The sequence below is a fragment of the Lepidochelys kempii genome, chromosome 5 (assembly GCF_965140285.1).
Source record: "Lepidochelys kempii isolate rLepKem1 chromosome 5, rLepKem1.hap1, whole genome shotgun sequence".
Taxonomy (NCBI): Eukaryota; Metazoa; Chordata; order Testudines; family Cheloniidae; genus Lepidochelys; species Lepidochelys kempii.
Genome location: NC_136384.1, coordinates 105,726,789 through 105,739,780, shown reverse-complemented (window position 1 = coordinate 105,739,780; position 12,992 = coordinate 105,726,789). Strand labels below are relative to the sequence as shown.

The window sequence follows — 12,992 nt, the reverse complement described above, 5'->3', positions numbered from 1 at the left end:
TCTTAAGCTAGTCAAGATACTACTCTGCTCACCAAATACATGGAAAAGACTCTATGCCTGGTGCTCCACAGTCTTCTCTGGTGCCTCCCTTTTTCTCTGCTTTCAGTTTCAAACACAGGAGTTAACTTCAAAATTACTGCAGTTTCCACCTCATTCAGCACTTCCGACACCATGTAACAATCTTGGGGTTCATTAAATAACAATGAATGAGAAAGGAATAAAACATTAATAAAACAAACTGGAGAGAGTCTCTGGTGAACTGCTGTACACAACCATGTGGTGTTCCCAATCCCCACCTCTAGAGCACATCTCCGAATTTCTATGTTCATAATATTGTCCCTTATGAGGGAATGTCTTTAAATTACAATCTTCTACAAATATATCTCTCTGCACCTAACACTCTGAAAAAAGTTCAAGAAAGGTTCACCTCTATGAAAATATGAACTTTCATATTTCCATTGTTGTGAAAAATATGATTCATCTAACGAGTAAGTGCTGCTTGAGCAAGTCAATACTGCCTTGATTTTTATACACAACTTTTCTATGAATTTTAATTTTCTCTTCTTCATTGCACATGCTCATTTGGGATATGTGAAATAGACAAACTGAATATGTCTGGAAAAGTTATCGAAATACTTTTGATATTTTCTATGCAAGGAGAACAACTGCAGTGTGAAACGATGCAAGACAGTTTCAAATGATTCTCCCATAAGAGTTCATATTGTGAATCACTGAATCATAAAGGATTAGGATTGGAAGAGACCTCAGGAGATCATCTAGTCAACACCCCTGATCAAAGCAGGATCAATACCCAACGGAATCATCCCACCCAGGGTTTTGTCAAGCTGGGCCTTAAAAACCTCTAAGGATGGAGATTCCACCACCTCTGTAGATAACCCATTCCAGTGCGTCACCACCCTCCTAGTGAAATAGTGTTTCCTAATGTCCAACCTAGACCTCCCCCACTGCATCTTGAGACCATTGCTCCTTGTTCTTTCATCTGCCACCACTGAGAACAGCCGAGCTCCAATTTATTTGGAACCCCCCTTCAGGTAGTTGAAGGCTGCTATCAAATCCCCCCTCACTCTTCTCTTCTGCAGACTAATCAAGCCCTGTTCCCACAGCCTCTCCTCGTGAATCTGTGCCCGAGCCCCCTAATCAATTTTGTTGACCTCCACTGGACTCTCTCCAATTTGTTCACATCTTTTCTGTAGTGGAGGGCCCAAAACTGGATGCATTACTCTAGATTTGGCCTCACCAGTGCCAGATAGAGGGGAATAATCACTTCTCTCGATCTGCTGGCAATGCTCCTACTAATGCAGCCCAAAATGCTGTTAGCCTTCTTGGCAACAAGGGCACATTGCTGAATCATATCCAGCTTCTCATTCACTGTAATCCCCAGGTCCTTTTCTGCAGAACTGCTGCTTAGCCAGTCGGTCCCTAGTCTGTAGCGGTGCATGGGATTCTTCCATCCTAAGTGCAGGACTCTGCACTTGTCCTTGTTGAACCTCATCAGATTTCTTTTGGCCCAATCCTCCAATTTGTCTAGGTCACTCTGGACCCTATCCCTACACTCCAGCTTATCTACCTCTCCCCACAGCTTAGTGTCATCTGCAAACTTGCTGAGGATACAATACATCCCATCATCCAGATAATTAATAAAGATGTTGAACAAAACCAGGACTGACCCCTGGGGCACTCCGCTTGATACCAGCTGTCAACTAGACATTGAGCCGTTGATCACTACCTGTTGAGCCTGACAATCTAGCCAGCTTTCTATCCACCTTATAGTTCATTCATCCGATCCATACTTTTTTTAACTTGCAGGCAAGAATACTGTGGGAGACTGTATCAAAAGCTTTGCTAAAGTCCAGATATATCACGTCCACTGCTTTCCCCATATCCAGAGAGCCAGTTATCTCATCATAGAAGGCAATCAGGTTGGTCAGGCATGACTTGCCCTTGGTGAACCCATGTTCACTGTTCCTGATCACCTTCCTCTCCTCCAAGTACTTCAAAATGGTTCCTTGAGGACCTGCTCCATGATTTTTCTAGGGACTGAGGTGAGGCTGTAGTTCCCCAGGTTCCCATTCTTCCCTTTTTTAAAGGTGGGCACTATATATATAAACAACCTTTGTAAATGCTCTTTATATTGTTCATGTCCTATATTCAGTGAACAGTTCATGTATAGAACTCTTTCAGTAATTAGAAGTTATATTAACACAATTTTCTGAACTATAATGGAATGTGTAGTCTAATATCAGCTCAAACTTTTAAGATACCTAAGAAATTATGGGTTAAAAAGGGGTAATTTTAAATTGTTGGGCACAAAGTCATTATATTTTTTAAATTACTAAAATATTTAGTTCAGAGAAACAAGAAATGGCAGGCCAGCTCTTACTAACAGTATCTCTTATTGCCAGCTCAGAGGTATGCCTTTCACAATTTTAGTCACAGGGATTCTTTTCCATACTTCAGGAAACACCGTGATTGAGACTAAGCAAAATAATGACAGTTATTAACCATGGCTCTTTTATTGCTGAAGGAAAAGAAAACATTAAACAAAACAACACAGGTGACAGAATACATTTTCTTTTGTATGTTTTTTTTTCTGTAGAGAGCTTCTATAAGTGGACCCGCCTTTGGTTTGGCATTTTTCTCTTGGTAAATTGAAACAAAGGTCTTTTTTCCCCAAAATTATCAATAAACCAGTAACTACGAAATTTTGCAAATGGGCAAAATAATTTTGTTTAAAGAAAAATGTGTCCTGTTGGTTACTAGTAATAACAATACAGTTTATACTTGAGCAAAGTAAGAAATCTTAACTAAATCCTATGAAATTGAAGAAAATATTTGTCAGTTACTTAGAAGAAGCCATTTAAGCATGTCTTAAAATGGGACAACTATAGATATGAAGAATCGAATATCCAATTAAATCCCACTATTTCTTATCAAAATGTAGCCACTGTCTCGTCTCCAGGAACACATGGTCTAACCATGTGGTCATTCACAGGAAAATAGTAAATATTTTAAGTTTCAACAGCATTTCCATGACTCAAAAAATTATTACAAGACTTTTTAAATTTAATCCCTTGGTAATCTTTTAGTTAACTTTCTCGCTCAAATCCATTTTAAAATTTTGGGGCAGTTTTCCTTGGGTTGTCTTCTTGTCTTCTCAGTTCTTCTTAGCTGTTTGCGGTAGTCTGCTTCTAAAGATGGACAGGATGAGTTGTGGAATGCTTGCTATGTATGCTGTGTAGCAAAGGTTGTGTATGTGAGGAGTGTTCACTTCAGAGGGTTTTTTTTTAATACTGTTTTCCTTCCTATTTCCATGAAATTATGAAAACACCTCTTTTAGACTTGTTTAGATCAGAGCTGGTTGCTGTCACTTTTTATTGGCTCAAAGTCTATAGGGTTGGCTTAGATGACACCTTCAGCTTCTAAATATGCAGTGTGTTTAATGAACATGCAGTATTTGCAATTGCCTTTGTTCTTATATCGAGAAAACCTAGGTAACCTTTTAAAGTTAGAGTTTAACATTTATTTTCTGAGATATTCCTTTAATTTTATTAAAGTCCAATAGGAAATGAAATTGTTTTCAAAAAGTCTGAACATTCCTATTTTTTGACTAAAATATTTTAATCTCATAACAATATTTTTAAATTAAAGTACTCTTAGTTTAAATTGTTGTTAACAACATTGTTGATCCTTTATAACCGATTTTAGAAGGATGATTCTTTTTGTCTTCCTTAGTTGGGTGAGGGAGTTCCATGAATATAGCTAATAATTAATTAATTCTCCATTAATTTAAATATTCTATATTTAAATAGCTTCTTACATTAGTAATTAGTTTAACAAGATCATTAGATTCCATGTTGGTTGTCAAGGTTCCTTCCCCACTCTGAACTCTAGGGTACAGATGTGGAGACCTGCATGAAAACCTCCAAAGCTTACTTTTACCAGCTTAGGTTAAAACTTCCCCAAGGTACAAACTATTTTACCTTTTGCCCTTGGACTTTCGCTGCCACCACCAAATGTCTAACTCCGGTTACTGGGAACGAGACCGTTTGGAAACGTCTTGCCCCCAAAAATCCTCCCAAATCTTACACCCCCTTTCGTGGGGAAGGTTTGATAAAAATCCTCACCAGTTTGCATAGGTGAACACAGACCCAAACCCTTGGATCTTAAGAACAATGAATAAGCATTCAGTTTCTTAAAAGAATAATTTTAATAGAAGAAAAAGTAAAAAGAATCACCTCTGTAAAATCAGGATGGTAAATACCTTACAGGGTAATTAGATTCAAAACATAGAGAATCCCTCTAGGCAAAACCTTAAGTTACAAAAAGACACAAAAACAGGAATCTACATTCCATTCAGCACAGCTTATTTTCTCAGCTATTTAAAGAAAACAGAATCTAACGCATATCTAGCTAGATTACTTACTAAGTTCTAAGACTCCATTCCTATTCTGTCCCTGGCAAAAGCATCACACAGACAGAGAGCCTTTGTTTCTCTCCCCGCCTCCCCTTCCAGCTTTTGAAAGTGTCTTGTCTCCTCATTGGTCATTTTGGTCAGGTGCCAGCAAGGTTATCCTAGCTTCTTAACCCTTTATTGGTGAAAGGGTTTTTCCTCTGGCCAGGAGGGATTTTAAAGGTGTTTACCGTTCCCTTTATATTTATGACATTGGCATATAAAGAATTTTACCATTTACGTGGTATCATTTATACAGCAGTTATCTTAGGAGCTATGCATTTAGCTAACATATTTGCAAGTACACATTTCACAAAGGTGTTTGACATCTCAATATAGAAGAAATAAAGAAAAAGGTTTAAAACATTTCCAACAATACATGTTTTTTTGTAGAGGCTTTTCTGAATGATGTTTTTAGAGGAATTATCAAATTTGTTTCAACAAGGATATTTCTAGAATTCTTTGTGTAGGTTTATTGGGAAGTTTTTCTGGGTAGGTAAAAAGCACACTTTACACCTAGATTTATTGCTCTGCTAGCACAATCCCTTTTCACAAGCAGGTCTTTTCCTAAAACATGAATGTTTTACATGGTTTGTTTTCTTGAGATAAGGGTTACATTTGTACCAGACCAGTATCTTATACTGAGGGAGATGTTCTGGTCTAGATAAAACAATGAGGAGTAAGATACTCTTAAGGGTAATAAACGTGGCTTTATGGCTAAGGTGGGGTTATCTTCCTGACATTTACTTGTCCTTGGGCACAGAAAGCAGAAACCTTCTGCAATTTCTTCAATCAACCTGAATATTTTATAACATAACTAATTAAATCATACACAGATATTGTAATATTTTCAAGCATCCTATGACATATTTGTAGTTATATCTTATTGTTCAGTAAAGATGCTAACAAGTTTATAATGACCTAATAATGATAATAAATTTTAATAATGTTACTAATATTTTGCATCAATATTGAGGTCTGTCCTCCACAAAATTCAAAGAATGAGCTGCATTTCCAGATTTATTGCACCTGTCATCCTAAACAAAATCTGTATTACTTATGTGACTTACTAAGCACAAGGACATAGTAATCTGCCCTATAATGGCCTCTCAAAATGACAGTGCCAAATGGCTTTGTGAAGGTCAAGTGTGATTTAAATTGTTGATGAATTAGGAGCTAATTCAGTATGATTGAATATTAATATGAAACTACAGTTTAAAGCTTAATGAGCACAGTAATGAACTGGATAAAATACTTTTTCTTTGCACCTCATGTTGATGTTTAAAACGACTAATATATTGATAATTTGTAATAGCTACTTTTTATGTAAAAGTTTATGTTGGCTAACAGTCATTTGTTGATTTGATTCTCAGTTCTACAACATAGCACAATGGATGATCTATCAAACTTGATGTCATCAAACTGGAAAGACAGTTTTATACAAATCAATAATAAATTTAGAGAAGAAAAAAGCAATTAACATCTTATGAACTACACCCACTGAGATAAGCATTCCAATTAGAAATTTCATTATTTCCCCAGTCCGTTTTATGTTGAATACTGGGTTTTATTGCCAAATACCTCACAGCCAGATTGGAAACAAGCCACAACTGTCAAAGTATAACAGCTCTGGCTATTCGAATCTGTTACATTGTGATGTTTCTCATGAAAATTTAATGAAGACAGTGCATTCAAAGAGGTTCTGTGCATAAGGGGGATGGATGGAATTTAATTACCCTTATTAAAAATAAGAAAAGAAAGCTCTTTACATACTCCATCCTATTAATATGCAAGATAGATTATCTTTGTTGTGCACTTGTATATATGAAAAAGCAGCTCTGGAGTGTTCTTTATGAGCCAAGAAGGAACAGAAAGGTCATGCAAATGCATTAGAGTGCTTTCTGCATTGCACAAGTCAAACCTTGTCAGTTATTCCCAAGGTAAAGGCTTCACATCTGATAAATAATTATTAAATTCAGTATTCTTTGGTAAGAGCCTATAGCAAGTGCCTCAGCACTGTAAGCCTTTGACACTCATTGCTGATTGGTGGAGATATTGGCTCTGAAGAGAGATGGAAACTTGCAGGAGAATAGTGACTACTGTACCAGGGCAATATTTATATGTATTCATGATTCCAGTGATTAAATAGCCCTAGGGAGATATCTGTCACTGGAGAATGCGAAGATTTGTCAGGTATTCAAGGATAACCAGATGTAAGTTTTTCAAAAGGTGCTGAAAGCTTTACTGAAATTACTTAAAAAGATCACACAATTTTTGTACAAAGAAAGCAATGTAGTTAACATTGGACAATTCCTACTAAATTATTTTAGTCTCGTAAAAAATTACACGTCAATAGCTGCCAAACACGGCATTTGATAATAAAGCATGTATTATATAGTAGCTATTGATTTTTTTTTCACTTTTCTTTTTGAGACAAAGAGCAGCTCTATAATTGTAAAAACATCTGTTAAACCTTTACCACAGTAAAGAACAAGCTGATGTAATTCCAAAAGATTATTATAATTAACATAGCCTGATTTGTCAGGTATTCTCTGTCCCTACTATGTTTCCAGTGTTACCTCCTAGACTATCAGGTACCTAGAAACCTGTGTGTTTCATTGCTGTTTATATAATACATTCCAGCTGGGGTTTTAAGGAACCCAAGGGAGTTGGCATCCAACTCCCATGTAACTTCAAGGGGTGACTAACTCACATAGCTTCCTTTGAAATCCCCACCTTCTATCTCCTAACACCCCACAAAACACTCAGATGAAAACCCCATTTCTACACACTGATATTATCACATACTCTTCCACTGAAATTCACTGCCGTGCAGAGACCCAACACAATGTATGTGTATCACTTACGTCCCTCCTAAGACTTATAGTGATGCCTGAAATGGAACTTAAGTGGTACATAGGGCTCTACACAGGGTTGAATTTCACCCATAGGGAAGGAATGAGTTCATAGAACTTGCAAAAAAAACCAAAAAACAAAACAAAACAACACAGCTATATGAAGCTCAAAAACTGGCTCACACTCTGAACCTTATTTATTTTTATTTAGGGCTGTCAAGCGACTAAAAAAATGTATCACTATTAATCGCGCTGTTAAAAAATAATAGAATACCATTTATTTAAATATTTTTTGATATTTTCTACATTTTCAAATGTATTGATTTCAATTACAACACAGAATACAAAGTGTACAGTTCTCACTTTGTATTTATTTTTATTACAAATATTTTGCACTGTAAAGAAAAAATAGTATTTTTAGTTCACCTAATACAAATACTGTAGTGCACTCTCTTTATTCTGAAAGTTGAACTTACAAATGTAGAATTATGTACAAAAAAACTGCATTCAAAAATAAAACAATGTAAAACTTTAGAGCCTACACGTCCACTTGTCCTACTTCTTGTTCAGCCAATCCCTGAGAGAAACAAGTTTGTTTACATTTGCAGGAGATAATGCTGCCCACTTCTTGTTTACAATGTCACCTGAAAGTGAGAACAGGCGTTTTCATGGCATTGTTCTAGCTGGTGTCGCAAGTTATTTACATGCCAGATGTGCTAAATATTCATATGTCCCTTCATGCTTCAGCCAGCATTCCAGACCACATGCATCCAACCTGAGGACTGGTTTTGCTCGATAATATTCCAAAGCAGTGTGGACCGACGCATGTTCATTTTCATCATCTGAGTCAGATGCCACCAACAGAAGGTTGATTTCCTTTTTTGGTGGTTTGGGTTCTGTAGTTTCTGCATTGGAATGTTGCTCTTTTAAGACTTCTGAAAGCATGCTCCGCACCTCATCCCTCTTAAATTTTGGATGGCACTTCAGATTCTTAAACCTTGGGTCTAGTGCTGTAGCTATCTTTGTGTTTTGTCAAATCTGAAGTTAGAGATTGTGACAGGGTCGGGCTAGATGGCTATGGGAGAGTAATAGAAGGCAGATATATTAGCCCCAGGCTAAGTAGATCCCTTTTCCCTGGGTAAGGTAACAGGGAAGGTTCCAGAACAATCAGGAACCTTCTGGAGACAATTAAGACAGGCTGATTAGAACACTTGCAGCCAATCAAGAAGCTGCTAGAATCAATTAAGGCAGGCTAATCAGGGCATCTGGGTTTTAAAAAGGAGCTCACTTCAGTTTGTGGTGTGCGTGTGAGGAGCTGGGAGCAAGAGGCACTAGGAGCTGAGAGTGAGAACGCTGACTGTTGGAGGACTGAGGTGTACAAGCATTATCAGACACCAGGAGAAATGTCCTTTGGTGAGGATAAAGAAGGTGTTGGGAGGAGACCGTGGGGAAGTAGCCCAGGGAGCTGTATCTGTCGCACAGCTGTTCCAGGAGGCACTCTAGACAGCTGCATTCCACAGGGCCCTGGCCTGGAACCTGGAGTAGAGGGCGGGCCCAGGTTCCCCTGAAATCCTCCCAACTCCTGGTCAGACACAGGAAGAGTTGACCTGGACTGTGAATTCAGAAAAACGGCCAAGCTGAGGGCTGCCGTGAAGCTCCAAGGCGAGCAAATCCGCCAATAAGCTCAAGACCCACCAAGGTAGAGCAGGAACTTTGTCACAGTATTCTTAAATCAAACAACATATGCTGGGTCATCATCTGCGACTACCATAACACAAAATATATGGCAGAATGTGGGTAAAAGCATGGAGCAGGACATACAATTCTCCTCTAAGGAGTTCAGTCACAAATTTAATTAACAAATTTTTTCTTTAACAAGCATCATCAGCATGGAAGCATGTCCTCTGAAATGGTGGTCAAAGCATGAAGAGGCGTATGAGTGTTTACCATATCTGACATGTAAATACCTTGCAATGCCAGCTACAAAAATGCTATGCAAACACCTGTTCTCACTTACAGGTGACATTGTAAATAAGAAGAGGGCAGCATTATCTCCCGTAAATGTAAACAAACTTGTTTCTCTTAGGGATTGGCTGAACAAGAAGTAGGACTGAGTGGACTTGTAGGCTCTGAAGTTTTTACATTGTTTTATTATGGAGTGCAGTTATGTAACAAAAAAATCTACATTTGTAAGTTGCACTTTCACAATAAAGAGATTGCACTTCAGTACTTGTATGAAATGGATTGAAAAATACTATTTCTTTTGTTTGTCATTTTTACTGTGTAAATATTTATAATAAAAATAACAATATAAAGTGAGCACTGTACACTTTATCTTCTGTGTTGTAATTGAAATCAATATATTTGGAAATGTAGAAAAATATGTAACAAATTTCAATTGGTATTCTATTTAACAGTGTGATTAAAACTGTGATTAATCACGATTAATGTTTTTAATTGTGATTAATTTTCTTACATTTAATCACATGAGTTAATTGTGATTAATCAACATCCCTATTATTATTATTTTATTTGTTTGTATTTCAGTAGTGCATAAGGGGCCCCAATCAGGGAGCAGCGCTATGTATTGTGCTATGCATAATAGCTGCATAATAAAAGTCAGTCCCTGCCCCAAAGAATTCAGAGTTTAGGCACAGGATACGAGACCACAGGCAGAAAGAGCATCTTACAGCATGTGTCCTTTGTTTAAAGGACAGTGGCAGATTTACTAATTTAAGGAAACGATGGCAGATTTACTAATTTAAGGTGTGATTTCATCAGTTTTGATTATTCCAAGTCACTTTTTAGATTGGAAATCTATAGGGAAAGGCCAAGTGCTACAAAAAGTAATGTTAATGATTCAGCAGGTGGTATTCTACTTTCTTAGTGCCTTATCCTGAGGTGTGCTGAACAACTACAACTCCCAGACTTCACTGGAAATTGAAGATGTTCAGTACGTTTTAGGATGACGCCCTTAGTAGAGAGGCAATGTTGAAGATGCTGTCATTTGATTGATATGTAAAACTGCAATCCTGATCCCACAGTACTTTTTGTAAGATAAGTAAATTCCTGTTTGGATTATGACATATTATCTATTTAACTTCTCCAAGCATGTTAAATTAGTTATGCTCAACTACTGGTATACAGCTTAGCTGTGTTGTATTAAATAGTTTTTGTGTTCCACCCCAGAAGTGGGAAAAGCAATTAATATACATTACAGATGAACTGGAGCCAAATCCACAACATGGAATGTGAACTTTCTCAGATTTCAGAGGGCTCAGGGTCCAGAATAAAATCCCTGCTAGTTAATCTCTCCTCACACATTTAGTCCTTTTTATTTTAGGTTTGGGTATAGCTGCAATCTTATGATTGGCCTCATGAGATTTGCTCTATTTTGGATAGAATCTAGACAGATTCCTTCAAGAACAGCTCATGAGATTTCAGCACCATTGAATCCAAATCTTACTCTAGTTCTGATTCAGCTTTGAACTTGAACCCCAAACCCTAGCCTTAATCTAATACAGACTCAGGGTATGTCTTCACTACCCGCCGGATCAGCAGGCAGTGATCGATCCAGCGGGGATAGATTTATCGCATCTAGTCTAGACGTGATAAATTGACCCCCGAGTGCTCTCCCATCGACTCCTGTACTCCAGTGCCACGAGAGGCGCAGGCAGAGTCGACGGGGAAGCGGCAGCAGTCTACTTACCGCAGTGAAGACAGCACGGCAAGTCGATTTAAGTACGTTGACTTCAGCTAGGTTATTCACGTAGCTGAAGTTGCGTAACTTAGATCACCCCTCCCCCCGCAGTGTAGACCAGGGCTTAAGCACCACCATCTTAGGCAATCTTTAAGGTGTAATAAACTTCATAAAATTCCCCTAGGATCTGTGTATGGACAGTGGAATCCTGGCCCCATTGAAGTCAGCAGAAGTTTTGTCATTGACGTTAGTAGGACCAGGGTTTCAACCCTAGGATTTTATACACCGTGCCCATTACCATAGTATCTGAGTGCTTTGTATGAAAGATACTATGTATATACATTCAAAATCATAATGATTATTCTATATATTTATCCTAGCTACAGTACCTGAGCTCCTGATAAATATTTTAATGTATTCAACCCCATAACACTCCTCTGAGGTAGTAAAGTGCTATTATTGCCATTTTACATATGAGGAATTGAGACAGCGTCAAAATTACACGCCCAAACTCACAGGGAAAGGAGGAAATTGAACGTGGGTCTTCCAGGTCCCAGGCTAATGCCCTAACCACTAGTCAACATTCTACATACATTAAAGAGGGCACATTCAAGAGGAACAGTGTTGGTATGATAATGCCTCACCTTGCACAGATGATTGGGTGTTTAAAGAATGTGCATAATACATAGCGGGCCAGATCCTCAGCTATGCCAAGTTGAGACAGGGTATATCTGATGGAAAGCTGTCTCTGAGCACCTTTATGCTCCTCTGATTCTAGGCTGACAACACCTGGCATAATATAGAACAGCTCAAGTGGGAGCTGCTCTTAGTTATGCTGGCTGCTGTGGTCCCATAGGAGCCACTACAGCATCTGAGGATCACGTGGAGTGCATGGCTCTCTGCTTCACCCCCTTCTACTCTGGAAGACCTTAGCTGCCATTTCAGTGCAAAGCAGCTGGAGCTGTGGCTATGAATCTGGGCCTGTATGTTGTACACGTATGAGTTTTTATATAACAAATGTGAAAGATTGTTATAAAACCAGATTTTTTTTCCTTTTCAGAGGATCAAATTCCTCGTGGTTTTCCCACCATTGATATGGGCCCCCAGTTGAAGGTGGTTGAACGCACTCGCACAGCCACTATGTTATGTGCAGCCAGTGGCAATCCTGATCCTGAAATAACTTGGTTCAAAGATTTCTTACCTGTTGACACAAGCAACAACAATGGACGTATCAAACAATTACGATCAGGTAGGGTCTCGTTACTGTTTCCACTAACGCCCAGAGTTGTTCTCTCACACTATTTTTTTATTTATTTATAGGTAAAAATTTCTCTTCCTCTTCTCTTTTCTGTGTTACTGAGTGTGTTGTCCATGTCTGTGATGCTGTCATAGCCTGTTCCAGAGTCCGTCTGTGTGTGTGTGTGTGTTTTGCAGCTTCTGTTCACTCCACATTGCTCACTGCTGTGACTGTATTTTTGATATTTTTTTTCTTTACTGCTTTTCCGCAGTATTTGACGGATCCATTTTCTCCTCTTTCTTTCTTTCTTTCCTTTTTTTTCCCCACAAATTTATTTCAACATTGGACTTCATTCAGAACTTTCAAGGAGTGCCAATGGTTATATTCATCAAAACCAAAACTTTCATATTTAGACACTAAAAATATTCAATAAAAAGTGTGTTTTGTGCTGTCTTTTCCACATTTGAAGCCACCAAAGATTAGCCAGTTTGGACACAACTTCTTTCCTCTCACTAATACATAAAACACAATACTTTTTCCCATGTGTAACCATACCTTTAGAAAAAAGGGTGGGTGGGTAAAAAAAGTCCTTGGGTAACCTATGAAAAAAGGGCTTTTTGCTGGCTGAGCATTTTTCCAACACATTTAGCCACAGTAGTGTGCGCCCACGCTAAAGTTTTCTGAATCCTACATTGTCTGGATCTACAGAAGCCTGCTTTTGGTGTAGAC

The 12,992-nt window shown here is 38.1% G+C and overlaps 1 protein-coding gene across 43 annotated transcripts in view; it reads left to right on the top strand.

Moving 5' to 3' along the window:
- Positions 1-12,992, top strand: part of PTPRD (protein tyrosine phosphatase receptor type D) — a 624,822-nt gene that overhangs the window by 425,402 nt on the left and 186,428 nt on the right. For all 43 annotated transcript variants that reach the window (XR_013635846.1, XM_073345345.2, XM_078852933.1 and 40 more), the window contains one exon: positions 12,087-12,275. Coding sequence is in view for 42 of the 43 variants with exons in the window: in XM_073345345.2 (XP_073201446.1) it covers positions 12,087-12,275 (189 nt within the window). In the remaining variant the exon portion in view is untranslated. The remainder of the gene's footprint in view (positions 1-12,086; positions 12,276-12,992) is intronic.